This window comes from Cavia porcellus, unplaced genomic scaffold (genome assembly GCF_034190915.1).
Source record: "Cavia porcellus strain 051 isolate PalLab524CR breed Dunkin Hartley unplaced genomic scaffold, mCavPor4.1 scaffold_1, whole genome shotgun sequence".
Lineage (NCBI taxonomy): Eukaryota > Metazoa > Chordata > Mammalia > Rodentia > Caviidae > Cavia > Cavia porcellus.
The window spans coordinates 167,558,636-167,586,201 of NW_026947484.1; the positions used below are offsets into that span (position 1 = coordinate 167,558,636).

Here is a 27,566-nt window from a genome sequence, read left to right on the forward strand (position 1 = left end):
ATGAGGTAGCATGAATATATATGTCAAGGTATGTTGGTTTCTCAAATGTTTTATTTTCTGAGTGAAATCTGCAAAGGCCTTGCTTTCCTTGCAAACCATGCAAGTAAGGACTATTGAACTTTCTTTCTCACACTCCTCTTACATCTAGGTTTAGAGTTAGAAAACTATTTTCCTTTTGCCTTTTTGTTGCTGCTATAGTGTCTTTCTTTTTTTTTTCTAAAAAAAGCCCACCTCTGAATCTCCTGACAGCAGATTGCACCGTTCCACCCCCTTATTGCTGTTCCCTCTCCTGGTTTCACCAGGTATTTTATGCACATGGCTCACTGATACCCCTGTGATGCTATACCTGCCGCCATTCTGGATGATTACTGGGTATGTGGATGACACTAACAAGGCTTTGCCTTTTCTATTCCTATTACTTCTTCCATTCTCCTTCCAATCTTTATATTTTTCCTGTTACTTGTTTGTCTTTGGCCCCAAGAATAGGCATGTTAAAATTTTGAAATAAATACATACTTTTCTATGGATATTTAAGAGTAATATTTATTTTTTAATTTAAAAAATACTATTTTAGAATGTGAGGCAATTTTTCAGAAATAGAAGTGCATCACAAAAGTCATTTAAAAGTCTGTACTCAAAGGAAATCTTTACAAGGAAAGAATAAGAGCTCAAGGCCACGTAACATTAAGCTCTGCATTTCTTGTTACCAGAAATGCAGTTAAGTTAACATGAGATTAGAACAGAAATGGGAAGCTTCATGTGTGGTGTATACAAGACTATATGAGTGCATCACAAAGAAACACTAGAAAATTGTTGACAGTGTGATATATTTAGCAGAAAGGGATGGGAATTTGAAATTGGTAACTTTGATTCTCTTCTTGGTTTAGTCACTTACTATCTGGCTAATAACATATTAACTAGCTTAATGACTTGTTTAGGCTATTTGACCTCTCTGAACCTCAGTGTCATCAGTAAAATAGGAGCTCTCCCCCGGCATGTCTATACACACATATATGTGCATACATGCATGCATATATATAAAATGAAGGATTTTTGTGAGACATAAGGTAGGGGTGTGTGTGTGTGTGTGTGTGTGTGTGTGTGTGTGTATTTACGGAGATACATAGATTCAGTTCAATTCCTCCCTAGGAGTTGGACCTACTTTTGTTTTTGTTTTCATTTTTGTGATGGGATTATTTCTAATTTTCTCAGGCTAGTCTTAAACTCATAGGTTCAAGTGATCCTCCTGCCTCAGCCTCCTGAGTGTTGGAATTACAGAGATGCTCCACCATAGCTAGCCATTTTTTTTTTTTTTTGTCTTTTTCGTTTTTTATCAGTACCAGGGATCCAACTCACGACCGCCTGCTTGCAAGGCAGGTGCTTATGCTGCTGAGCTAAATCCCCAGCCCCAACCATTTTATTTTTTAATTGAAGAATTAGTATCTCACAAATGAAGAGTAAGAATTAAAATATTTGTTTTATATTGGTAAGCTAAAAAAGAAATTATGCATTATAACCAAAAATTCACTTAATATTTTATATATGATTAAAATTATATATTGTTTCAGTTATTCTAGGCACTATCCCAAGCCTTTTATAGTTATTAATTCATTTAATCCTCATAGCAGCCATATAAGACTCTATTACTGCTATTTTCATTTGTACACGGAACCGTCACAGATAATTTGCATAATTTACTAAGTAAAATTGCTAAGTAGTTATTACTAATTAATTCACTAATAATTCACAGTAAGTAAAAAAGTTGAGCTTGAAACATCTGCAGTTAGATTTAGATAAGTATCTATTACCAATCACAATACAGATGCAGCTTTTCTCAAAATCGTAGGTTTGAGCAAAGAGTAAGCACTGCAGGAGCTCTGACCTAGAAGTTCAGACTACTTGTTATTTTCTAGTAATATCTTCTGGCAATCAGACCCTGTTCCTGGTGGGATGTAACTCATGCCATATAGATACTTGCTTGGTAAGGGTAATCCTTTTTTTGATTTAGTAGAAATGTAGAACATCAGAGGTTTAGCCCTTCAGTGAACAGATACCATTTGCAGTAGGTATTGTATTGACCTAGATTTGTGTTAGACACTTTAGAGTAGAAGCAGTACTACTTTGGCTTTTGTCAATAAATTTAGAATCTATGCAAGACTAAAGGATACAAACTATTAGAACACAATAGAGAATTGTCTCTAAATATGTGCTTGATTTGTATGGTACAGATACAGAATGGAGGGCCAGCTGAAAAGAACTAGATCGTGGCATTTGCAGGAAAATGGATGGAACTGGAGAACATCATGTTAAACAAAATAAGCTAGATTCAGAAAGACACGTTTCCCTTAATATGTAGAATTTTAAAAGAAAAAGAATGACATGAAAGTAGAAGGGAGACAGACCGAGGAAGAAGGGGACTGAGGGCGGGGAGGGCCAGGGAGGGAAATAGGGGAAGTAAAGATGATCCAAATAGGTTATATACATGTATGAAAATGCCACATTGAAGTCTGGCATTTTATACAATTAATGTACACTAATAAAACATGGGAAGAACTGAGGAAATCCTAAATTCATATATAAATATACTTAATTTGTAAGTACTGTAGCGTAGAGTAGGAAAAGAACAAGAATAAGGTGGCATTGTAAGGAAAGGCCTTGCATAGAGGGAAGGAACTGAGATGTGCAGAATGGGCTATAATTCAGGGAGGCAGAGAGATGAGAAGTCTTATCAGGATGAAATAAATCAGAATTCAAGTGAATTTCTCAAGATCATACAACGAGATGAGAAATCCAGCCTCTAGTACCTATTCAAATTATCTCCTGTCTTCACCTTTCTGTTCTTTTTTTTTTTTTTCCTTCTTTTTTGAGTAAAAGTAGAAAAGTAGACCTAATCTATCCTGATTCTCTCACATTGAAAGTCTATGGAACAAACAACTGGCTTTAAAAAAATTCATTTCCCTGTTCTTTATGCCCTCGTATTGCAGTGGGAGTTGCCCCTGTGAGCAGAGACTTTGGCTGCAGGAACCAAATGTGGGTTGAGCAATGTCTTTGTATGCAAACACAAAGTCCTTTATGTACTGACAGAGGGCCACCCCCTCATGTCACCCGTGCCAACCTGTCTGATTGTAAAGAGTTGATCTATGATATCTGAACTTTCCATTTTGCTTTTGAAACATATTTCTAATGTTTTCCTGCTTCATGATTTGACATGTGCTTAAATAAATGAATTAGTGATATTTATCAAAAAAAAAAAAAACAAAAGAAACAAAAAAACCCAATGTGCCTTAAGAAAGCCTGAATCTATTTATGTAGCTCTTAAATAGTGTCAGGTTTGACTTCACATGTAGACAAACATACACAGATTTGAGATTATTGTAAATATTCACAGTTACATTTTATATTGTCTTAAATAAAAAAGTTTAGTAATCTAATATCCTTTCCTATAAAATCTGTTGTTTCTATATAATGTATATTTAGTACTTTTCATTTTTAATTAGGGAAATATGCCCAAGGACAGAAGGTAAAATTTTATTCATAAAGTAATGCCAAAATAAATTTTGGATAGAAAAATTACAGAACATCTTCAAGTCTCCTATTGATTTATGGCTCTGAAAGACATATTTCTTGTATTATACTTAGGAGTAACAGAAACTTGTGAATTTCAAACTAGTATTTATTACATTGTCCATAGTTCTTGAAGATCAAGAAAAAGTGTTATTTCATCACTAGAAACAAACTCTAGAAATCTTCTCACATATTTGTATGGTTTTAGACAAAAAAAAAAAAAAACAAGGCCTCATACTTTTAATTTTAATTTAATCTTTATCCTGGACACCAGTTGTTACTCATTACATCAATCTAAAGTTTAAATTATTTTTTCTCCATACTTCAATATTTTCCCTTGAAAGTGGAATTTTTTTTTTTTTGAGACAGTCTTGCTATGTAGTTTAGGCTGTCACTGAGCTCACTATGTTGTCTAGGATGGCCTCAGTGATCTAGGAAGTCTAGGAAGATCACAATGATCTTCTTGCCTCAGCCTCCTGAGTGCTGGTATTACAGATGTGTACTACCATCCTTGGCAAAAGTGGAATTTTTAAAGGTAAGCTATTTTGATTAAAAGTAAGTGATGCACCTAACCTTTATCCTATCATGGTTCTTTTATTTCAATAAATGTTTGCACAGGAGCAAATGATTTGTGTCTTAGAAGGTATATAAAGTATATCACATCAAGTGTGATGTTAAATCCATGGAAAAATAAATTAAGCTAACATTTGAATGTTAATAAATGATTGGAGGGAATTTGTTCAGAAAAAGGCTACTGGGTTTACTGACATGTATGTGTAAAAAATGCATAAACAGTCTGGAAAGCTCTGTGTGCTTTTCAGTGCATTTCTGTCTTAAACCTCCCATTTAGCATAGAGCATAATTTACCCTTCTTGTTTTCTAATTATTAACCAGATATCAACAGTAGTCAAATGAATGGAAAAACCCCACCTTTGTGTTTTCCCCAGCTCTTAATGACCTTTGTGAACAAAATGTCAGTGAGTAGATACTGCTGTTGGGCAGCATGTTACTGTCTCTAAACCTTAATGTAACTCCTCTGTTGTTTTATTAAACCACTTCTGGCCAGTTTGGAAATTTTAAAGAAATATGTTAGTGTTTTGCTGTTGACAATATTAGAAGATTGTTTATTTTGCTTCTGGGAGGCTCACTTGCTCCCAAATCTGTATATATATATAATCAAGTTCATATGAATATAGTAGTTGGTGCCAGCTATATATTTGGTCAACAGTTGAGTGTTTACATATTTTCTTGATAACAACTATGGCATTTATGTGTGAGTACTTTAATATTAAGAGAGTAAAAAATAAGACAATAGGTTTAATTTCAGAGGAACTTCTGTTCTAGTAAGGGCATTAAGAAATGTGTATGAAAAGTTATAAATTAAGGAAAAATTGACATATTTCACAAAACATAAAGCGACAATGTTAGTGAGATAAAGAATTTGAGAGATACTGAGGTAGCTGATTATGGCTGGGGCAAACTGGACAACTAATTGGGTGGAGTGTGTCAAAGGCCATGAAAACCCATGACTAACAGGTTGAATGTGATATTTCGTTAAACAAAGGACAAACATAAACATAGAACCTAAACTCCACAGCTGTTTTGCACTGTACAGAGTCAATCAGGAAGTAATATTCTCAATCTTTACTTGAACCTGGCACTGTTTGCAGGACCAACCAGAAGATGCCTCATTTGTATGTGGGCAAACCAATCAAAAGACACCTTGATCCTTCCAGATTATGTCTGGCAGGAAGCCAAGAGAGTCTTTCCACACAGGGCAGTTTAAATCTGGTGCCAGGCCAAGTGAGTTTTTGATAAGACAAATGTCTCAATGTATAATTAGCGTGGGAGGGCAACCCAGGGATTTTGGTTACAAAAGGCCCATTTCCTTTATGCTGGGTACCACTCCTCTCGCCTGGTGGAGCGTACCTATTTCATTTTCAGGAAATGTACACTTGTGCTGCATCTTCTGTGTGTCTTATCCAGTTCTTTGGTATTCCCAACACCAAGAAGTTGGGTAGAACCACAGAATCCTTTGTCCAGTAACAATCTCATTTCTAGCTGGAGAAACCAGAGCTAAATTCATTAAGGAGGCAACATTTGACTCATTTTGAAGAAAGGAAAGTATTTAGATATACAGTACAGGAGTGGCAAGGTGGAAAAAGCCTTTACAGAAGAGGAAACAAGAAGATTACTGTATCAGAGCTGTGCTTACTCACCATGTCAGTTAGAAAAGGCACAGGGCCAGATGAATTTGCTAAGACCTCTTGGGGTCAGGTCACACAGAGCAGATGATTGATTTAGATTTCATTCATGAAGCAATATTTGAGCAGGAAAAAGATCAGCACTGTGCTGCAGCAGTAGTAGAATGTGGGTGGATATGGTAGGGAGCAATTAGAGGCAGTGTGAAAATTAGTAAGGATCAAAATTAGGGTAATAGAATAAAACTGGTGATGTGCCATGATAGCAGTATGTCTATGCATAATTCTCTCACAATTGTATGCTTTTTGCATGAATACTTATAAATCTAAAGATAGTTTGTATTTCTAAGTTGAATATATGAAAATGCATGGTCCCACATGCCTCTCCCTATGCTTACCATTCTTCCTTTGTTTTCTAGGCTGTAGGAATTGAAATGCTGACACCTACCAAATCCCAGGGCATTTTAGTGCCTTATAAAGCTTGCTGCTGGGGCTGGGGATTTAGCTCAGCGCTGCCTTGCAAGCAGGTGGTTGTGAGTTCGATCCCTGGTACCGATAAAAAAAAAAAAAACAAAAACAAAGAAAGCTTGCTGCTAAGTGTCAGGGCCTCTACTCCAATGTTCTTTTTGTGTTGCTTATAATAAGTCCCAGGGCCCTTTACCTTTTAAGAGTTTTAAAGCTGTTAGTCTTTATAAGGAGGACTGCACTTTGGAATTAGCAAATAATAGATACAAGGAAGTTGAAAGCTTACATAATTGACAGATTTTTCCACAGTGCTCAAATATATAGTTCCAATTTATTTTTCCAACTAATTGCTATGATCCTTTTTTATACCAGTAGCATAAAGTTCATTGTCTTCCTTTTGATGCAACCTATTCTCCAACAGTTAATTACTAATTTTTCAGAAGCAATAGAGGTTAATTTTCCTGTAAAGGAAACATGATTCTGATCGGCTCACTAAAACTGCTGTTTCTTACTACTGTGTAGAATTGCTGGATGGAAGCCTGGTCCCTGGGTGGGGGTGGGGGAAGAGTGAATAATGCTTGCTTCCTACTGTGAGGATGCTTTTATTAATTCAGCTCCTTGCTGAATCAGCAGTGATTAGTTTTTTGTTGTTTTGTTTTTGTTTTAAGGGCAGATGAATCTACTTTCTTGTGGCCAACTTCTTTCAAGGATGCTCTAAGTTGGGGCTTTCTAATTCTAGATCTTAACAATCAGCACCTTCAATTTATACATACAGTTATAGTGTAGTACACAAGCCAGTCCCGTGAGTACTGGTTGAGGATATTCTGTAGAATCTGTCACTAACAAACTTTAACTTATCTTCTCTAAGGTAAGATACTTTTCTTTGGTTGTTCATAACACAGATGGTCTTGTTAAATCTCTCTCTGAGATAATGGGCCTGTTTGCAGTGTACTTACCAAATACTTATTTAGCAAAGGGAAGCGTAACTTATGATTCTTCTCACAGTCAGTAAAGTAGGATCTGCTTCAAAATTGTTTACTATTTTTGCCTAAATGGCAAAGTTTGCAAGCTTGTATTGCTAAAGAAAAACCTCCTCCCTACTTTTTTATGATACTAGGGATTGAACCCAGGATATTTACCCTGAGCCACATACGCAGCCTTTTTTTAAATTTTTTTTTTTTTTTTTTTTTTTTTTTTTTTTTTTTTTGAGACAGGATCTCACCTAGGCACTAAGTTGTTCAGGCTATATTGCTGCATCAGCCTCTCAAAGTGCTGGAAAGATAGGCACGCATCATCACACACAGTTAAGAACCACTAGTTTAATCTTTAGTTAAACCTTTTTCTAATTTGACCTTATAAACACATAGTATTTCCTTGTCTGTAGTTTTACATCCTTCTGAGTCAAGAGTACCACACAACTTGGGAAATACTACTAACAATATTACCACAGGCTGTGTAGCCCTTTCCAAAATGTTTAAGATCAGAAGTGTTTCTGATTTCAAAGATTTTCAAAAATTTTAACGTTTATATAGATTTTACCAGTTGGGCATCCCAAATAAACAATTCCAAAACCTTAAATGCTCCAAAATCCAAAGCATCATGTATGTTCTCAAAAAGTTTTGAATTTCAGATTTTTATATTAAGGACGATCAACTTTTAAACCACTATCAGTTCCAGAATGAATAGCATCAACAGTTATCGAATGTTTGCTTTGTGTCAGGCTAAGTATTTTATGTGTACTAAATTGTAAGAATAAGATAACAATTGAAGTGATATTCTCATTCTGTAGATGAAGAAATTGGGACTTAACTTGCCTCAAAGCAGATATTTACTAAGTAGGTGGAAAAAGCCTGAAACCAACATCTGACCCTCCTAACTTCAGTACAATGGAGTGTTTGTTAATTGTCTTTAAATTTAGCAATCATAAGGCAGATTTCAGCCATGAAAAATCATCATTTGAATAATGACACTAAACCAGGTAACATCAGTAATAATTCGTATGGCTATGCTTTACCCTTATGATGATCTTGTGATTATATAAATTAACATCATGTAAAGGTGGGTGAAAGGCATATAAGAACTCTGTACTTTTTCCAAGTTTTCTTTCAATCTAATATTATTTTAAAACAAAAAATTACTGGAATTATTTGGAGCAATTCAGGAAATATGATTAGTATTACTATCTTATTAGGAGGGAAGAGCTGGTTCTAGTGATAATTCCTAACCTTAAGTCAGAAGAAGAATTAGGATAAAGAAATATTGTAACTTTGTTAGCATGAAGATTTTCCATTTTGGATATATGACATTGTAGTTAAAATATACAAATTCATGGCATGACTTAATATCCTCTCCCTCTGAATTTTTAAAAGAAGAGCTTCTAGAACTTATATTAGGAGACTCAGGCCAAAATAGAAGGACTCTTGTTCCCACAGAGAAGGCTTTGTCTTCTTCTGTGTTCTTGAAATAAAATTAAATCAGCATGACTTTTTCTATCTCGGTAATTTTTCCATAGCAAGAAATATGTTTTCTGGAGAATGGAGAGAAATACAGGATGGATCAGCTTTTTCTTCCTAAATATAATTTCTACTCAAAATATCTTAAGATGTCAATCCTACAAAAAAATTTGGGACTTGAACTTCTTCTAGATTTTTTTTTGTCTTTTTCTTTTTTTATCAGTACCAGGGATCGAACTCATGACTGCCTGCTTGCAAGGCAGGCGCTTATGCCGCTGAGCTAAATCCCCAGCCCCTCTTCTAAATTTTTTATAAAATGGTGCTTTAGCTATAATTATTGTAACAGTATATAAGATTAGTTTAAAAATCATGAATTCCATTATAGATTTTATAGAAAATACATGAATCTGTTAGCATATTTCATGTGTTCAATAATTTTGGTTTTTAAAAAACTGATACATAAAACATAAAAAGTATATATCTTAATGGAATACCATATGATATTGCAATATGTATATACATTTTGTAATGTTTAAATCAGGTTAAAGTATTTCTTTTCAAATCCTTACTATTTCTTTATGGAAAAAACCTTCAAACTCCTTTCCTCTAACTTTTTGAAATATGCGATACATACTTGTTATTTGTAGTCATGTCACTATGCAATAACACACCACTGCTCCTTATTCCTAACTGCAACAGTACTCACTGATCACTCCTGCCTCATTTCTTTCCTCTACTATTCTCAACCTCTGATAACCACCATTCTGCGCTCAGTTTTCATGAGATCACCTTTTTCTCTTTTAATATTTCACCTAAGAGCGATATCATCCTTTTCTTACCTTTCTGTGCCTGGTTTATTTCATGTAACATAATGCTCTCCAGTTCCATCACCATTGTCACAATTGACAGAATTTCAGTCTTTTTTGTGGCTGAATAGTATTCTATTGTATATATTTTTAAATCCATGAATTACTTGGTAGATTGCTTGCATTTCTTGGTTATTATAAATAGTGATGCAATAAACACGAGAGTGCAAATGTCTTTTCAGCATGCCAATTTTATTTGCTTTGGATACACAACCAGTAGTGAGATTACTGGATCATATGCTTATTTTTAATATTCTGAGAATCTTCCATACTGTTTTTCCATAATGAATGTACTGATTTAGATTCCCACCAGCAATGTGCAAGGTTTCCCTTTTCTCCACTGGTTTTTCTAAGTTTTCTCTTGTGTTTATTAATACAGTGAGTTCCCAGGGAATGTTAATTACTAACATCTGTAAATTTATAATCAGTAGAACTCTTTTATTCTAATTTGATTCTAACAACAAGTTGGAGAGATAAATAGGGTGATCATCCATCAAATTACGAATGAGAATACTCAAAAAGATTACATGATAAGCCCAAGCTTGGATGACTACTACCAGAACGAGGAGTCAGTTCAAAGAATTCCAATGCCATATTCAATTTCTTTCATAAGGTTTAACTCTTGGCATCCAGTGCTGGGTTAGTATGTGCTGCTGTGCTCTAGAATCAGGAGTTCTTAATCTGAGAAGTGAGCACAATCGAAATGTTTTAATGAATAAATGTATTTTTTTGTGAAGTTCTGTAACATAGCTTCTTAAAGACCTCTCAAGTTTAAGGTTCATTCTAAATATTTCGCAGGAAGAGTTGACTTCTTGTTGCCAAAAATTACAGTGAAAATACAGTTTGTATTGTCAATAACAAAACCACTCCTTTGTTTTCTGCCAATTTCTAGCACATAACACTATGACCATTTCATTAATTTTTCGTTTGTTGATCTTGAATTGATTTTTTAGAGTTTAGCAATTGAATAAAATGTCTGTAAAACAGATATTACAGATATTTGAAGAAAAATTTTTCAAAGAATTATATTAACTTTCTTTACTGACTGATGAGAAACTACAGAGGCCAGGAGAGCACTGGGTGAACAGGACAGTAACCCTAATGAACACTGCTAACTTGTTATACTTGATGCTTTACACATGTAAGCTCTTTTCTCTGACCAACTCATTCAACATTCTCTTAAAAGGCTAAGTTGCATGGCATAACTGATCAATGGCAGAATTTAGATGTAAGCCAAGATTGCTCTGGCTCCAAGATTCTTCCTACTATATCCTGAAATAGTGGCCAAGATTAGATGTGGCAGCTTGAGCATCTTAACTTTAAAAGGCAAATGACCTATATGATCTGAAGAAAAACCAGAGTATGGCATCTTAACTTTAAATGTGAGGCCTGGTGTGGCAGAGCGTGCTTCATCAACCTAGGTGCAAACCTAGGAGATGTAAGTAGAAGTCACATCTAAGCTGAGGAAATAAATACTGAATGGAAAGCATTGAAGTAATGAGTCTACACAGAGAGAACCATTTGAAAGGAAAAGACAAAAATTAGGATATTTGAAATACACCAAGTCCATGGTTTGAAATGTCAGAACACCTAACTTGCTGTACTTTAAATCGTAGGCAATTTGGTGTGTGGAAGGTCTCAAATAAGTGTCATGGACCTAGTCTTTGGGGTGGGAAGGTCTGGCATTTGGGACCAGGAGCCTTGAATTGAGAAACTAAGAAGAACAGTTAGAATTTAGTCATCGAGAAAACAGGGGACTAAGATAAGAGGAATTGGTAGCAAATGGGGTTTGATTATAAAGGGGGTAATCAAACTGGGATTGATTGCCTCTTCTTATATTGGGATTCGTATCAATGATTCAGCCTAAACCTGGAGGCAGAAATTAGATAGTTTTACCAGTCAGGAGTAAGGATATGGAAATGAAGTGAAGTACAAATGCAGTAATATTTTCCCAGTTAATCTCGTATAGTGATTCTTCAATTATGGTCTGTAGTCCAATAATATCAGCATAACCTAGGAACTGATTAGAAAGACAGATTCCTACTGAATCAAAAGCTCTGCAATAAGGCCTAACAATCAGTGTCACAAGAAGCCCTCCAAATGATTCTCATACATCCTGAAGTTTTAGGACCACTGATCTAGTGGGCAATGCCTTGTCCCCAAAACTATGTTGTCCTCATATGAAGTTAACTTGCAGTTAATTTATATTGAGCTTCTATTCTTTGTTTATATGATGGTTACATATGCTAAGGAGGCCTGTTTGAAGGGTTATAACAATAAGTAAATCTATAGAGAATAAACAAAAGAGTTTTCTTTGAAGGGTAGTGCTTTTTTCCTTTTCCTGCCAGCTTTTCTGTGTCCTACTTATGTGTCCTACCTATTCTTTCAAGAATAAATTTAAGGGATCTCTGTCTTTTAACACTGAGCTAGTCATTAAATGTCTCATTTTGTTCATCTAGAAAGAATATCTTATTTTTAATAGTCTAAGAGGTGAATTTAAATATGGCATAAAGTATCAGGATTCAATGAATAAAAATATTAAATGAACTAACTTGAAAGCAAATATTGTGCTTTTTTTTTGATGCTGGAGATCGAACTTATGGCCTAGCACTTGGCAGGCAGTCGCTTACATCACTGCACCAAATCCCCAGCCCTGAAGTATTGCACTTAGAAGCCATCATGAGTTAAGGAAGTCCACATAGATTTTGGAACATATTAAGCAATCATTAAGCAAAGTTTGCATGCCTATCATGCACTAGCCACTGGGAATGCATCAGTGTACAAAATACATAAACACCTCTGATTTCATAGACCTGTCATTCTAGATGGGAAGAGAGGTAATAAACAAGATAATAAATGATAAATAGTAAGAAAAATTAAAATTTTAGATAGTGTGGCTAACTAGGGCCTATTGAGGATATGACATTTGAATAAAGAACAGAAAGACACAGGGAGTATTCATGTGGAGTCCCTGTGAAGTATAAGGCTGACAGAGGGAACAGCAAGTCCAGAATCCTTGATGTAGGAACATGCCTTGTATTTTTGAGCAGTAGCAAAGTCAGTGTGTCTAAAGTGGTGAAAATTGGGAGCAGAAGTTAGAGGAATAATATATAAGGCAAAATATGTACACAAATATTCAAACGCTGTTCTTTCAACTTATCTATGTTTAAAATTTTTTCATAGAGATATTGGGGAAAATAAAGTTATAATAATTTAGATAGTATAATGATGGCTTGGAGAGAAAGAGAGAGAGAAAGAGAGAGAGACAGAGCGAGAGACAGACAGAAACAGTTCATGTGTATAAAGATATTTGATATGTGGCAGAGGCTATACTAAAACCTGGAAAAAAGGGATAGACCTACTAGACCTACAAAGGGATAGTACAAAGACCTACAATGGGATAGTACTAGGGCTTTGATTATCTATAATGAAGAAAATGAGGTTGCATCTCTAACTTAATGTCATACACAAGAATAAATTTCAGGTGAATAAAAGACCTAAATATAAAATGGTAACTTTTAGGAAAGCGTCTAAATGTCCTTGAGATAAGAAGGAATTTCTTTTAACAATATATCCTAAGAATACTTACATAGTTTTTACTGAGCCAGACAGTGTTCTGCATACCTCCTTCATACATACTAACTAAATTAATCTTTACAACAAACTCATGAGATAGCTTCTCTACTTTATGAAAGAGAAAGATTAGGCATAAAGAGATAATTTACTGTGGTCATAACTATAGAGTAAGACAGTCAGGGCTTGAATCCAAGTACTCTGACACCAGAATTTATGTTCTTATAAAAAGTGTATTTTAGCAGATATGAAAACGTAAAAATTGTGCCTATTAATGGACTATCTTAAAATGTTTTGATCATGTATGTATCATGTAAACTTTACATAAGGTTAAATTTATCTATCTCCTTAAATATTAATCATTTCTGTGTGATAAAAACTTTCTTCTAGCTTTTTGAAATATGTAGTACATTGTTTTTATCTCAGAGTTCGTGTTTTCCAAAATATAAAATTAATAAAGGACAATATTGATAAATTCAACTATGTTAAAACTAAGAACTACTTTTTATCAAAAGTCTTTTTATGAAAATGAGGTAACAAGCTACAAACTGGGTAAAGATAATCGAATATATAAAACTGACAAAGGATAACTTTTCCAAAAAAATTTCTACAAATTATTATTAAGAATAGTTGGATAAACTCTTCTTAGAAGAGGAAACTCAAATGATCAATAAATGTGAAAACATGCTTTATCACTTTAATAAGCGAAAGAATGCAATTTAAAACCATGATATGCTACTCCTTCAAGCTGCTCAATAGGCACAAGTTTAAAAGCTGATGATATCAAGTGTTGATGAGTGTACAGAGCAATGAGATCACTGTTACACTGCTGATGGGAGTATAACTTGTTACCACCACTTTGGAAAACAGTTACACATTGCTATATAAAGTTGAACGTGCATAAAACCTATTTGTTACCAGCAGTTCCATTTCTTGGTATAATTGTCCTCATGGGTACCAGAATACATGATAGCATTATTCACAGGAGTCCAAAAAAGAAAACAACTCAAATGTTTATGAGAATAGTGTTAAAAGTTACTCAATAAAATATAATAGTGAAAAATGAATGAGTACAACTACAAAATTTACCCTAAATGAAATATCAAACACTTAAGGGCTATATGAAAAGCAAGCCAAAGAATAATAGATCTTGATTTTTATAAACTCAGTTTGAACATCCATATTCAAATTCAAAACTTGTACTGCTCTAAAAGCTTTAAAATTCAAAACTTGTAGTGCTCAAAAAGTTTCAAATTTCAGATTAGGAATTGGAAAAGTCCGTGCAAATATTCCAAAATCTGAAATTCATTCTCTGAACTCCAAAGTTCTTCTGGTCCCAAGCATTTCAGATGCTCTCAACCTTAAAGTTTATGAGCGGGCAAACCTGTGTGATACATTGCTTAATAATACACTCAGGAATGGTAAAATTCTTAAGGAGTAAAAGAATAATTAACATAAATCTTAGATGGAGAGGATCATACAAGGGCTTTCAAATGTCTTAATTGTGACTATTAGAGTATTAAATATTTTATTCTTTAAATTCATCTTTAAATGTACCTACTTCTACATGAGTTATAAACTTAAATTTTAAAATTGAAAATTATCAATAATGCTGTTTGAGAAAAGGAAAAAGATTTTTCAAGGAAACCTGGCTGGAATGGGAGAATTTACAAACAGTACAAGATATAGTAGGAAACTAGAGCTCTCATGTCTTAGAAATGTAGGTAGATAAAAAACAACATCTTATTTCTTTGGCAAATACATTTTTGAAAGTTGTCATTTATCAGAAGATGTATTTAAATGATTGTCGAGCCAGGAAATTAGCCTAGAACATTTCAAGTGTGTTGTTTTATTAAATTAAGCTTATTGAATCTTTCTGCCTTGCTTTTGCTAGGTACATTGCAGTAATCTGTACTATAAAAAGAAAGGAAACACTGTTAGGAGACAAAAGTTCTACTTTCTAATTCTGTCTATCATTGGCTATATGTCTTTAAAAACTGAGTTACTCATTTGCTGTACCACTTCAAGATGCTGAAGTATTAATAGTTTATCATATATGGTGCTCCTATAGCATTATGTATTTGGAGTACATTTAAATATTTAAATTCAGTTAATCTTCACTATCTTTTCAAATAGATTATTATTCTTATTTTTCAAATGTGGAAATTTAACTTGGTGAAAAGTGATAAACCTGAAACTTATGAATGTTAGAATAGTTGTAAGGACTACATTAAGTAGTTCATGAATATTTTGTTTGTACTTTATAACCTGTAGTAGGAAATCAGAAAGTGTTAATATTACCTTCTGACCAGCCTATTTACCATCTATAGGGCCTATACGGTTTAGAACTTGGGTATAAAGCTCTTAATTTTCAGCATTGCCATAATTGACAATTTAGGTTAGGCAGGTTTTTGTTTGCCTTAGTAAACAAGTACCCTTGAAGACTCTCCCCTCGTCCCTACCCCATCAGTATAGTCATTTCTGTGAGAAAAATGAGTTCCAAATCTTAGGCACTACAAGTTAATTTTTAGAACACAACATGTACAAAAATCAGGTATTAATAATTATACTTTGATTAAACAAATCTTTTATAATAGTTACAAAAGAATTCGAAAGCTAACATATCTGAGAAATAACTTCTTTAGATGATTCTTGGTTCTCATTTTTGCCTGTGTTTTCTTTTTTCAAAATGACTTGGAAATGCAGACATTTCTATCAAAATAATGGAGTAATTGAATGGGCTTGCAACTTTTTGTGGTTATATTTCTTCTGTTAAAAAGAACAGTAAAGTAAATAAAAAATAACTTTCTTAGTTGAATTAAATTAGCCTTTCTGAGTTATGGCTGTGGAAATGTGATACTTGCTTTTTTACTTTTAAGTTTTACTTTTAACTTTAAAAATAAAATTTTAAATTTGATTTTCATAAGATCAGATGTCAGAAAATATTTTTATACTCAGGCAATATCCTCTGAGTATTAAGAATTTCTTTCTGAATATGGATTTCCTCTAAACATGTTTTAGACTACTTGTCCTCAAAAATACCAGGAATGTTTAGCATAATAGCCCAATGTTTCCAACAATAAAGCTGTTCTTTTTTTCTGCAGAAAAGGAGCTTTGCTCATTGCATAATGGTCTTTTACATGACTGTAGAAAAGATAGACTAGAAAATCTTTTGCCAGAATGTCCAATTATGGAATTTCTTTCATAGCAAGACAAAGAAAAACTATTTCTTTTCCTACCTTTACAAAATCGTGTCCCAAATATGAAAGGAAAAATTAATATTTTTCATTTTATTTATTTTCTCATGTAAAACTTTTTGCTGGTTTATCAAAAATTGGTACTAATAAAAAATTTGAAAAATGTTTTTAGTGAGAAACCCTTTTTCTAGTTACTTCCTAAAATGTATTTTTAATATATTGAGTGAACTTGTACTCAGAAATTTTCTGTGAGTTTCTATTTTAATAGTCTCAGTATCCTCAAACTTAAATTGTTTTTAGTTATTAGAAAAGAAGAAGAAAGTTGATAAGTGTAGTTACCTATTTTTTTTCTGCTTCTTCTTCTGTCCATGACATACTGCCTACATGTAAGATGAGGTGGAAGAAGGAAGGAAACCAAGGTTTCTGAATGACCATTAGCATCTCAGTTCTCCTTAGTAGAATTATGTTTTTTAGTTACTCTGTAACTACTTGAGTGAAAATTGATAAGGATGTGCATACACATATAAATTTTATCTAATAAACCTTAAGTCAGTGGACAGTGTTTGATAACAAAAGCATGCCCCAAGACATTTGACAATTAAGAAAAAATTAAATCATTACGTAGTTGGCACGAAAGCATGTTTGGTCCAGCTGTCTTTGATCTTACCTGATGCAGGACTTTGCATATCCTTTTCATCTTAAAATTTCCTTTCCAAACACTGTTTCTACTAGATGATTATGAAACGTTCTCTTTTCCTAGCCACATGTTTGGTTGAAACTGGGAATTAATCCTTGCTTTCTGGCTATATTTTCAGTTTTGCTAACAGATTATAAAAATAATAGAGACTTTTTCATCTTTGCCTACTGGAAAACTAATCTGTTGTTCTACAATTCTCAGAATAATGAATAAAGATCTAAAAATACTGTCGTTATTTTCACAGTGGCTTTCACTTTTGAGGATGTGTGCTGGATGATGTGCTAAGTACCCTATGTATGGAATCTTTAATTCTCATATTGAGGCTATGAGAGAATAAGTGCTTTCAGTAGCAGAGCTGGACTGAGAACCAAGCTCTCTGTCTCCTTAGCCTGTGTTTTTCCATAAACTCTGATAGTTTCCTTTTTGAATTCTACCCTTTCCACCTAATCAATATGCTTATAAAATAATGGAAATTTTGAATATTCTCTACCCACTCATCTTAAACAGAACAAACTCTTTAAAAAGATAATTTGGTTTGTGTGTTTGTGATATAAATATGTGCCGTATCATTAAGTGATATGCTTTTGAGTTTCCTCTTGAAAAAAACTAATAACTATTCATTTTGGAAAATATATTATTTATTGTTTTAAATATTAGTTTTTTAAAAAAAGTTGGAACTGGGTGTGGTGGTGCACATCTGTCTCCCCAGCACTTGGGAGTTTAAAGTAAGAGGATTGCTGTGATTCAAGGCCAGTTTGGGCTACATAGTGAGTTCAAGAGCAGCCTGAACTGTAGAGAGACCCTGTCTGAAAAGAAAAAATACTGCAGTGGGGATTGAGTCTTTGGCCTTGCATATGCTAAGCCCATGCTCTACCACTGAGCTACCTCTAGCCCTTAGAACTAGTGTTTTCAGTGTTAAACTTTGCAATATTTGTTCACACCAAAGTATTAAAACCTTGTAATATCTGTTCATATCCATGAGTATGTAAATTCTATGACGACACCAAAAAATAATCTGAGAATCCTGTTTGAGCTAATTTAAGAAATGCATAGTACATGTTTATTTATACTTAGTATAAGCTGAAACTTATGCTTTTGTGAATAATTATTCTTTTTAATATAATTATTTGTATTACATTAGTATTTAACTGGAGACTCACATTTTTAAGAAGTGCCACCAGATGAGCAATTGGTTTCTTAAAATTTTTTGAAGTTGACTTCAGTAATATAGTTAACTGATTTCTATTGAAAATCCTTTTCTGCGCTCTTATTCTCCAAATATGAAGCTGTGGATCTTGAGCTCTTTATTTCAAATTTATAAATAAGCATAAGTAGTCTGTTAATAGGCCTTTTTTTCATTGCATTTATATCATTGACCTTTGTTTCAGAAAGCATTCAACAGTGTTTAGTAGAAGAAGCTCATGAAAGAGGGTGTTGTAAAGCCTTTATTCTATAAAAGAAGTCACACAGACAAGCCTTATGTTTGTTGAAAGATTTAATTCTTATACATTCAGAAATTGGCCAAGGGCCATGAGTAACATGAGGAAAAAGTACTCCTAGTACAACCCAAATCTCCCACTCTGTTCTTTATATATTTTTAAAGAGAGAAAAACACCTCTTTCCCTGTTATTTTAAACTATCTAAGAAAGAGTAAAGTACAGTATCTAGACACTGTTAACAGCATTATCAGGATTCATGAAGTTACTTTTGATTTTTTAATATTAGCAATTAAAGAATAGATTCTCCAGGGAGAAAGATGCCTACTTACAGCCATCTTTTGGTACCTGGAACAGAATTATGAAGGGAAAATTCCCATATAGGGCTAGCAGCTACTTTGGAAATACTGGCTAAATTATGGCTGTGAGCCATAATGATTCTGTATTCCAAGATAATTTTATTTCTTGTAGGTGGTGAATTAGGCAGGTATCATCATCAGAAGTAACTGTTTATCCCTTTGTTTGTGGAATAATCTTTAGATTTTTCTTTAGAGGAAGCATGTTTTAATAACATTAAAATAAAAGCCTTGAAAATTGGCTAATGAAGTGCTGCTAGTTATTCTTTAAAAGATACACTATATTCTTTGTAATTTTCTGATAATATAGAAAGACTTAACTTACTTCTTTTGGTTGAGTCCTTAGATGTTTGTGAACTTCATATTTGATGAATACAAATTTAATTTGCTAGACCTTTTAGTTCATTGTGAGTAAAATATTCACATACATGTATATGGTGTTTCTTTTCTGTTTCGCAAAGTTACTCTTCAGAAATATGCATGATAAGTTTATGTTGAATTTAAATATAATGCTCATCTTTTATATGATCAATGTAAATTTAATTAAGCATTAATTTATTGAACATCGAAATATTTGGGCTTGTATCTCTGAAAATACTTGGACTTTGTTAAGGTGACAGCTGTTCTTCTAGCAGTAAGATTGCTCAACTTTTGGATTTATTCTGGATAAGCTAGTGACAGTATCAAGGAAGTCAGAACTTGCATACATGCTAAACTGATGCTCAGGATATGAAGAATGATAACGGGAAAAGTTTGGCTTTGTGTAGATAAACGTGACTCACTAGCTGTGGTTAGTAACTTTATCCTGCGTTCTTTCAGTAGTAAAATGAAGATTAGAACTTCTATCTAGTAGAATTGCCTTAAGGGTGAGAAAAAATATGTATTTATTGATACAGGCCTTCAATAAATGAGGCTTATTGTTTTTATTATTATTATTAATCATTGTCCTGTTTCTGCTTCTAGATGCCTTACTTTTATATTTTCTTGTTTATTTACATTTTTATTAGTACATATTTGGGAGTATATGATGTTTATATCCCTTGTATAGAATTGGTACATGTACATAACACATCTTAATTCCTTTTTCTATCTCTTTCTTCTCTTTTGCCCTCCCTCCATCTCTTGATTTGCTTTCTATTTGGAAAAAAATCTATTTTCCTAATTTCTTTTACTTATCTTTTGTTTTGCTCTTTATTTATATGTTAGGTTTTCATATAAGAGTAACCATGTGATATTTAATTTGTGTGTATTATATATTTCACTTAACATTATCGGCCTTTAGGTGCATTCATGTTCCTATAAATGACTCAAATTTATCTTTCTTTTCTTTTTTTTTTTTTTTGTCTTTTTCCTTTTTACCGGTACCGGGGATTGAACTCATGACTGCCTGCTTGCAACACAGGCACTTATGCCGCTGAGCTAAATCCCCAGCCCCAAATTTATCTTTCTTGATGGCAGAATAATATTCCACTGTGTAAATATCACATTTTTCTTTATCCATTCATCTGTTGATGGATATGTAGGCTGTTTCCAAAATTTAGCTGCGATGAATTGTGCTGCTATAAACATGGGTATGCATGCATATGTTGTTTTTAACACTTGAAAACCAAGAAATTACATAACCCATAAGAGGCAGATTTTAATAGAATTACAGTTGGATATGTGATTTCTTAGGATATAAGGTTTTGAGATATGGTAAGCATGTATTATGTACATGAGCTTGACTTTTGTAGACTGGTGTTAAAGTCCTAAGAATTTTTCATCTGGACACCCCCTGCTTTTCTACTACTTTTTGATATTTTTTTGAGATATTATAGAGAACTAGAGTAAGTGGAAAACAGAAGCAAACGTTAACTCTACGCAAAATAAATTTTCAGATGTAAAATGCAAAAACTCATTATTTAGTGTAGGAAATAATGAACAGAGGCACATCTCAAATATTGAAAAAAGTATGTTTAGGTTTATATATTACAAGTGGAACATACATAGTTAAAAGTTGTATCACTGGGCCTGGGGATTTAGTTCAGCGGCATAAGCACCTGCCTTGCAAGCGTGTGGTCGTGAGTTTGATCCCTGGTACCGGAAAAATACAAAAAAAAAAAAAAAAAAAAAAAAAAAGTTGTATCACTCCCATTCTGCAGAATTCAACCCAGAGTTCCACTAGTTCTCAAGTTTAGAAATTCTTTATAGACATATAAGTAGAGAAGGTAATAAATAGAGGATTGCTTTAATTGATGCGTATAAGCATTAGTTTTAGCTTGGCCTCCTGAGCTAAATGAGCAGTTCTACAGGAGCTCATTGTTAAGAAGCCGAATACCTGAAGAGCACTTTCTTTTCCTCTGTTTTTTACAATTAACATTTACACATTTTGGTTTTTTACAGTGTGTTTAGGTATGTAAGACAGATGACCATATTACTAAGTTTTTGTTGGATCATTGAACACAACTGTTTGCAGTCTCACTGTTTGAATGTCCACTTTGTATGCTTAATTTTGTAACTTGATCAACTATTTCTAAGATGACAATTTGTAATCTATTAACTAGTGATTTCTTACTGTTTATTTTTTTGAAATTGTTTTTCAAAAAAATACCCTTGTACCCTTTTACTGTTTTGTTTTGTTTTCTTTAAATAAAAAAAAAAGAAACCGAATACCTAAGAAAATTATGTTAAACAGGTGTTTTACCTTAAATTGTCCCCCATCTGGCATGACTGGTGCCAAAATCTATTCATAAATACAAAATTTTGAGGTTGAAGATGAGCTTATAAACAGAGATCATAGGCTAGGACTCAGTGGTAGAGCATTTGTCTTGTATGCACAAGGCCCTGGGTCCCATCTCCAAGTAAACAAAACAAAACAAAACAAAACCATAAAATAAATAAAGTTGAGTGTAATTTCAACATGAGTAGTGAGGCCTAACTAGCCCAGCCCTAAATTGTGTGTGTGTGTGTTTTAGTCAAAACCCTAGTATTAGTGTTGTCTTTCATTTTGTTTTCTTCTCTTTCAGTGTTTACTTCTCAAATTTACTTTGTGGTCTTTTCTGTTTGTTTGATTCTTTTGTCTTTGGAGTATTTAGGATGGAATCCAGGGCGTTTGCATTGAGCTACACCCTCAGCTTTAAAAAAATTTTTTTGAGACAGAATCTTGTTGTATTTCCTAGTGGGACTTAAACTTTCAGTCCTCCTGTTTCAGCCTCAAAAGTTCTCTTGATCCTTACAGGCATATCCCCCACTTGTGGCTTAGTTTGTGCATATATTATTTGTCAAACATTCATTAAGAGCCTACAGCAAACTAGACATATACTTTTATTTCCTTTCTGTAGATAGCAAGCTCTCTAAAGTATGGCCTCTGGACTAAGAAAACTTATGTAGTAAAGTATATGACATGAAAAAGATTTTTACAGTATGTAGCTCCTATAATTGTGATAGGTACATTAAATCCCTGGTACATTAAAGACAGAAAACTCTATGATATGACCTTTGTTTCAGAACACTTAAAGTCTGATTAGGAAAACAAAACTTACATATTAAAAGAATATTGAACAACACAAGTCTGATATAGAGACTAGGAGGTCAAAAAGCCAAAAGATTTCTGTGGACCAGATAGATCAAAATTTCACGGAGAAAGCAGAAAAAATTTTAGAGGTAAGGAAGAGAAAAGATGTCATATTAAGAATGATCATAGGAAAAATAACAATACTAAGAAATATTTGAAAGAATAATCAACAAAAATTGGTAATTTATTGCATATGAATGAATTTTCATATAAGAATAGAGGAATTGAAAGTGGCACTAAAGGTTTAGTGAATGGAGAGGAATGGCATCATTGTTATAATGGATATCTATGAAGAGAAAATAAATAGAAATAGATGGAGTGGTAAATATATTTTTCTTTAGAATTTTAGCCTTTTTCTTGGAGGGTAGAATTTTTATATGGATTTAGACGTTCTCATTTTACCATATTTAGCTTAGCTACCAAAATTGATTTAAGTACATCTCAGGCACAAAATAAGGAATAATATCAATTTTTAGCATCTAAATCGATGTGACTGTCGTCTTCATATTCTTCAGCCAGAAGCTTGATGAGGGCTACATAATGTTTCTTCTTTTCTCCAGATTAGAATGGATGCTGATAAAATGGTGAGATAATTCAGGAAAGAAATATGCAATGATATGAGTTCTATGTTCCACTGCTTAATAAAAAAGATTTCTAAGCACTGGGAACTTCTCTCCATGGATCTTTTATCACTTATTTTAGACTACCAAAGTACAGAGGATTAAATAGTTGCAGAGATTAGTATTAGTACCATGGTGGCTGAATTATAGTCATGAAGCTTTTCAACTTCCAATTAAATAAAAATCATTCATACTTCTAGGAACCTTTGCTACAGTAGGATCATGTCTAATCAAACTGGCTCACTTTTGTCTACTGTTTTTGCTTTTATTTGCAGTTCTGGGAATTGCCAGTGCAGAGTGGGTGTCACAGGCTCTACGTGTAATCAATGCCAAGATGGATATTATGGCTTTAGTAAGAATGGTTGCTTGCCCTGCCAGTGCAATAATCGGTCTGCCAGCTGTGATGTTCTCACAGGTATGTTTTTCCTTAATTTTGTCATGTAATTATTCTGTTGTTCTTTTCATTTTAAAGTCTTTCTGTATATGTTGATTCTTCTCAAATAGTTATAAGGATATGGGTTCAATCCCTGGGACATTGTGCTCGCTTCGGCAGCATGTATACTAAAACCCCTGATAGATTAACTAAAGCATGTAGCAAAAATAGTGGCAAGAACATATCAAGAAAGATAGGTGGAACACATTAAAAAATCCACAGTGTAATTGAAGGCCCAGAAAGGGAGGAAAGAGATACTAGGTCAAAGCAATATATGAAGAGATAATGGCCAAGAATTTTCCATACTGATGAAAGGTATCAATCTACAGGTTCAGAAAGCCCAGGGAACCTCTATCAACATTGAAACAAAGAAAACCACATTTAGGCAGACTTAAGGACAATTTCTGACCTTCAGTTTTCCTAAGTGTAAAGATTAGAAATATTTTTTTGAAGATCTTTTTGTCACCAACCAAAAAATCGGGATACCCTAGTTTAATAAGCACAAGTGTTTTTATGAGAACAGAGTAGCAGAATATTTGAAATTTAAAGTACTTTTTAAAAAAAAAATCTGTGTTGAAAGCTTACTCTTCCTTCTGATTTGCTCTCTAGTGAAGCATATGTAGGGAAATTGATTAAGAATAAATTGTGGGTTTTTTCTTTTATATAATCTATTCTCTAACTTCTAACTATACCTTGTATTGTTCCTTTTTTACTGTCTGATCCAGGTGCTCTGTCTTTTATATCTAAAATAAGCTATGTTCCCTTGTTTCAAGATTCTCTCTCATGGTCTTTCCTTGGCCTAGTCTGGTCTTTTGAATTGGTTGTTTTTAAGTGTCTTTTTAAGTGATATTCTTCCTTCAGGTCTTCAGTTAAAGATCACTTCATGAGAAATCATTTCCTGATGATTACAAATTATTTCCGTGCTATATGAAAATTTCCATGCGCTCACATCCACTTGTATTTTTTCATGGCATCTATCAGAGTTATTAATTGTATTTATTTGTAGATGTGAGTCATACATGGCTGACTCACTGCATTTTAAATTCCATGACGGCAGGAACAATATCAGTTTTGTTTACCAATATATATATATAAAGTCTGATATGAATTTTGACAAAAGTAAGTATTCACTGAATGTTCATTGAATAAATAAATGGAAAACAAATAAATGGAAAAATGTATAGAAGAAAGATAAGGGTTGACATTGGGCAATGTTAGGATGCTTCTTCATACTGAGTAAATTTCAATCACTCGCTAGATCTTTTATAGTACTGGAGAGCTGTGGACATTGCTGGTGCTTGCTTTTATTTTTTCTTGCAGCAGTAAAGCACTTCCTACTGTTAAGTAAATGCTAACATGTGCTTGCTGTGGAAATAATTTAAGGCAAAAAGAAACCCTTTTCATTGTGATTTCTAAAAACAGTAATAGTATAAGAAACAAACGATGCCTGTGTTTGTAAATATAATGAAAGTAAAACCCAATATGGAGTACAAATCTTTAATTTAAAACTACAAGCCTCATGTAGAATTTGTCTTTTTTTCTCAAATGAAATTTTTTTCAACAGTGCTGTGATACGGTTGCCCTCTGGTGGCCACTCATATTCCTTATTTTCCCCCGTAAAGCCTGACTCCATTAAAACTTTTATTTTAGACTGAAGTTGATTTTCAAAGTGTTCCGTTTTGCAGTAAAACAAATTGGGGAAAACATGATGGAAACCAGTTTGATGGTAAATATCAGAAGACCTAAAACTTGCTTCTTTGATCTAGCAATTATGTTTTCAGGAACCTCTTCTGAGAATAACCTTCCTAATAAATTGTTATGAAGATTAAATGCAATATATTTATGCAGCCCTAAGAAAGTACCTGGCTCATCATACAGTCAGTAAGTGGCAATTGCTAATACGATGTCATTAATTTTTAATATTAGAACTAAATTAATTAATTTTAATGGGAATTAGATCCAGAGCTACATCCCTAATCCCATTAAAATGTTGTAAAGAATGATGTAAAACTACCCAAGAGGGTGAAAGAAACAGGGTTTAAAATGATGTGTACCACATAATTAGACTGTTTAAATAACAAAACCCAAATCTCTATAAATAAGGAAAGATTTTAAGGAAACATTTTCAAAATCCTTGGTTTTTTTTTTTTGTTGTTTTTTGTTTTTTGTTTTGGTACTAGGAAATGAACTCACGACCTCATGCTTACCAAGCAGGTTCTTGGGCAGCTGAGCTAAACCCCATGCCCATATTTCCAAAATGTTAATGAGCAATTTTTTGGGTAATTTTTTATTTACTTTTGTGTGTTTTTTGGATTTGTTTATTGAGTACATTTTTCTTAAAGTAGAAGTGGAAAAGGGTCTATTATTTTTTAATCTAAAACTTCATGGTCATATGGTTTATTTCTTTTTAAGAATTCAGGGCACTTTTGTGTATTCATAGTGTGAGTAACTTGATCTTGGCAGCTTGACCTGAGCTGACTGCTCCTCTGCTTCTGGATGACTTTTCTCTCTTTGGGCTACCATACATTCCTGCTTTTCTGCTACTTCACTAGCTTCCCCTTCTCAGTTTGTTCTCATGACTCTTCCTCAGCTGTGCTGTAGGCACTGGTGGGCTCCAACCTTAGAGCTTGATAAGTTTGCCTTCTCTGTTTATATTTCCCACCTAAGTGGTTTCATTGAATCCCCTAGAATTAATTTAAATGCCATTAGTTTTACATTTCTCCCTTATTCTCTGTTAATATGCAACAAACCACTTTATTTGAATGCTCTAATTGGCCTTGTAAACCTAATATATCTGAAATAACAATTTTGCCCTAAAAGCTAAGCTTGCCGTTCCCCTAGTGTCCTTCATTTTTGTAACTAATACCATTCACCACACTGCTGAGTTCCAAAGCCTAAGAGTTCTGTTTGATTTCCCTTTCTATCTTACTGAAAATATCCAGCCCAGTAGCAAGTTCTGTTATCTTCAAAATAAACTCTAAGTCATGACCTTTGTTGCATTGTCCGTGTCCAGCTTCGTCATCTCTTTGAAGTACTCAGCCAGTCTCTCTTTTGACCTTGCTACCTCCTGTCTGTTTCTCTGTCCCCTGACTCTTACCCTATCACAGTTCAGTTTCAACATAACTAGATTGATCTTTTGAAAACCAGATCATGACATTCTCATGCTTAAGGCCTCCAATGGCTTGCCATCCATCTTGGAATAAAATTCAAGTTTCTTTTCACAGCCTGTGTGATTTTATACATTTTTGTATAAAATGTATACATTTTCTCCTGACATTATCTCCTGTTACCCTCTCCCCTTTTCACCTACAGTTTGTGCCAGCCTTCTTTCTGTTTGACAGATTTAAGTTTGCCTCTGTCCTATAAAGAGGATCAGACATTTCTTCCTATGACAAAGTGCTTTGCTGAAAGGATTATGTAAAAACTGTGAAATGGCAAAATAAGGAATAAGGAAAAGCCTTTCATAGGTGATAAATTATGTTCTCAAAGCTTCGCCCTTGAACTTGGTTGGAAAGGAGCCCCACATTCCTTTCTTTGACCACTTATTTTCTTGGTTACCCCTACCAGATTTTTGAGATGCTTTAACCAAAGAGTATGAAATCATTTCAGAAAACATTCATTATTATTCCTCCTTCTTGTCCCTCATTATTTTGTTTTTGTATGATTTTTGGTGATCTACTCTTTAACCATCTTTCAGCAAAGAGGATGTGAATTTTGAGGCATTATTATTAAATTTCCAGGGAGTCCCATGCAGAACATAATGAACAACATTAAACTTCAACTAATTTTATAAGTCATTTATTGTAAAAGAAAGCTCCTCAAGATTAGATGTAAAGAAAACTTAAAGCTCATCTAATTTAATTTTTAAAAAATTTATGCATGAATAAACTGAAGCACAAGGAGAAAACATTATGTTCTATGGAATAGTCTTTTACCTTTGAAATATTCAGACTACATTAAATCCTTTCCCAACAAATTATTTTCCCATTTCACAGATTGGAAAAATGAAACTCAGAGAAGCTATTTGCTTAAAATCACATAGTTGGTGAGTTCAGCCAGGAGCAGAACTCAGATTTAATGTTTAGCCTCATACTGTTTCTTATTCTGTATTGGCTCTTGGAGAAGCTGTAAGCTGCTAAAAGGCTAACAGAG

The 27,566-nt window shown here is 33.5% G+C and overlaps 1 protein-coding gene across 1 annotated transcript in view; it reads left to right on the plus strand.

The window, feature by feature from the left end:
- Nucleotides 1-27,566, plus strand: part of Megf9 (multiple EGF like domains 9) — a 93,285-nt gene that overhangs the window by 49,140 nt on the left and 16,579 nt on the right. Inside the window, exon 3 of the mRNA XM_063259908.1 lies at nt 23,257-23,396. Coding sequence (XP_063115978.1) covers nt 23,257-23,396 — 140 coding nt within the window. The remainder of the gene's footprint in view (nt 1-23,256; nt 23,397-27,566) is intronic.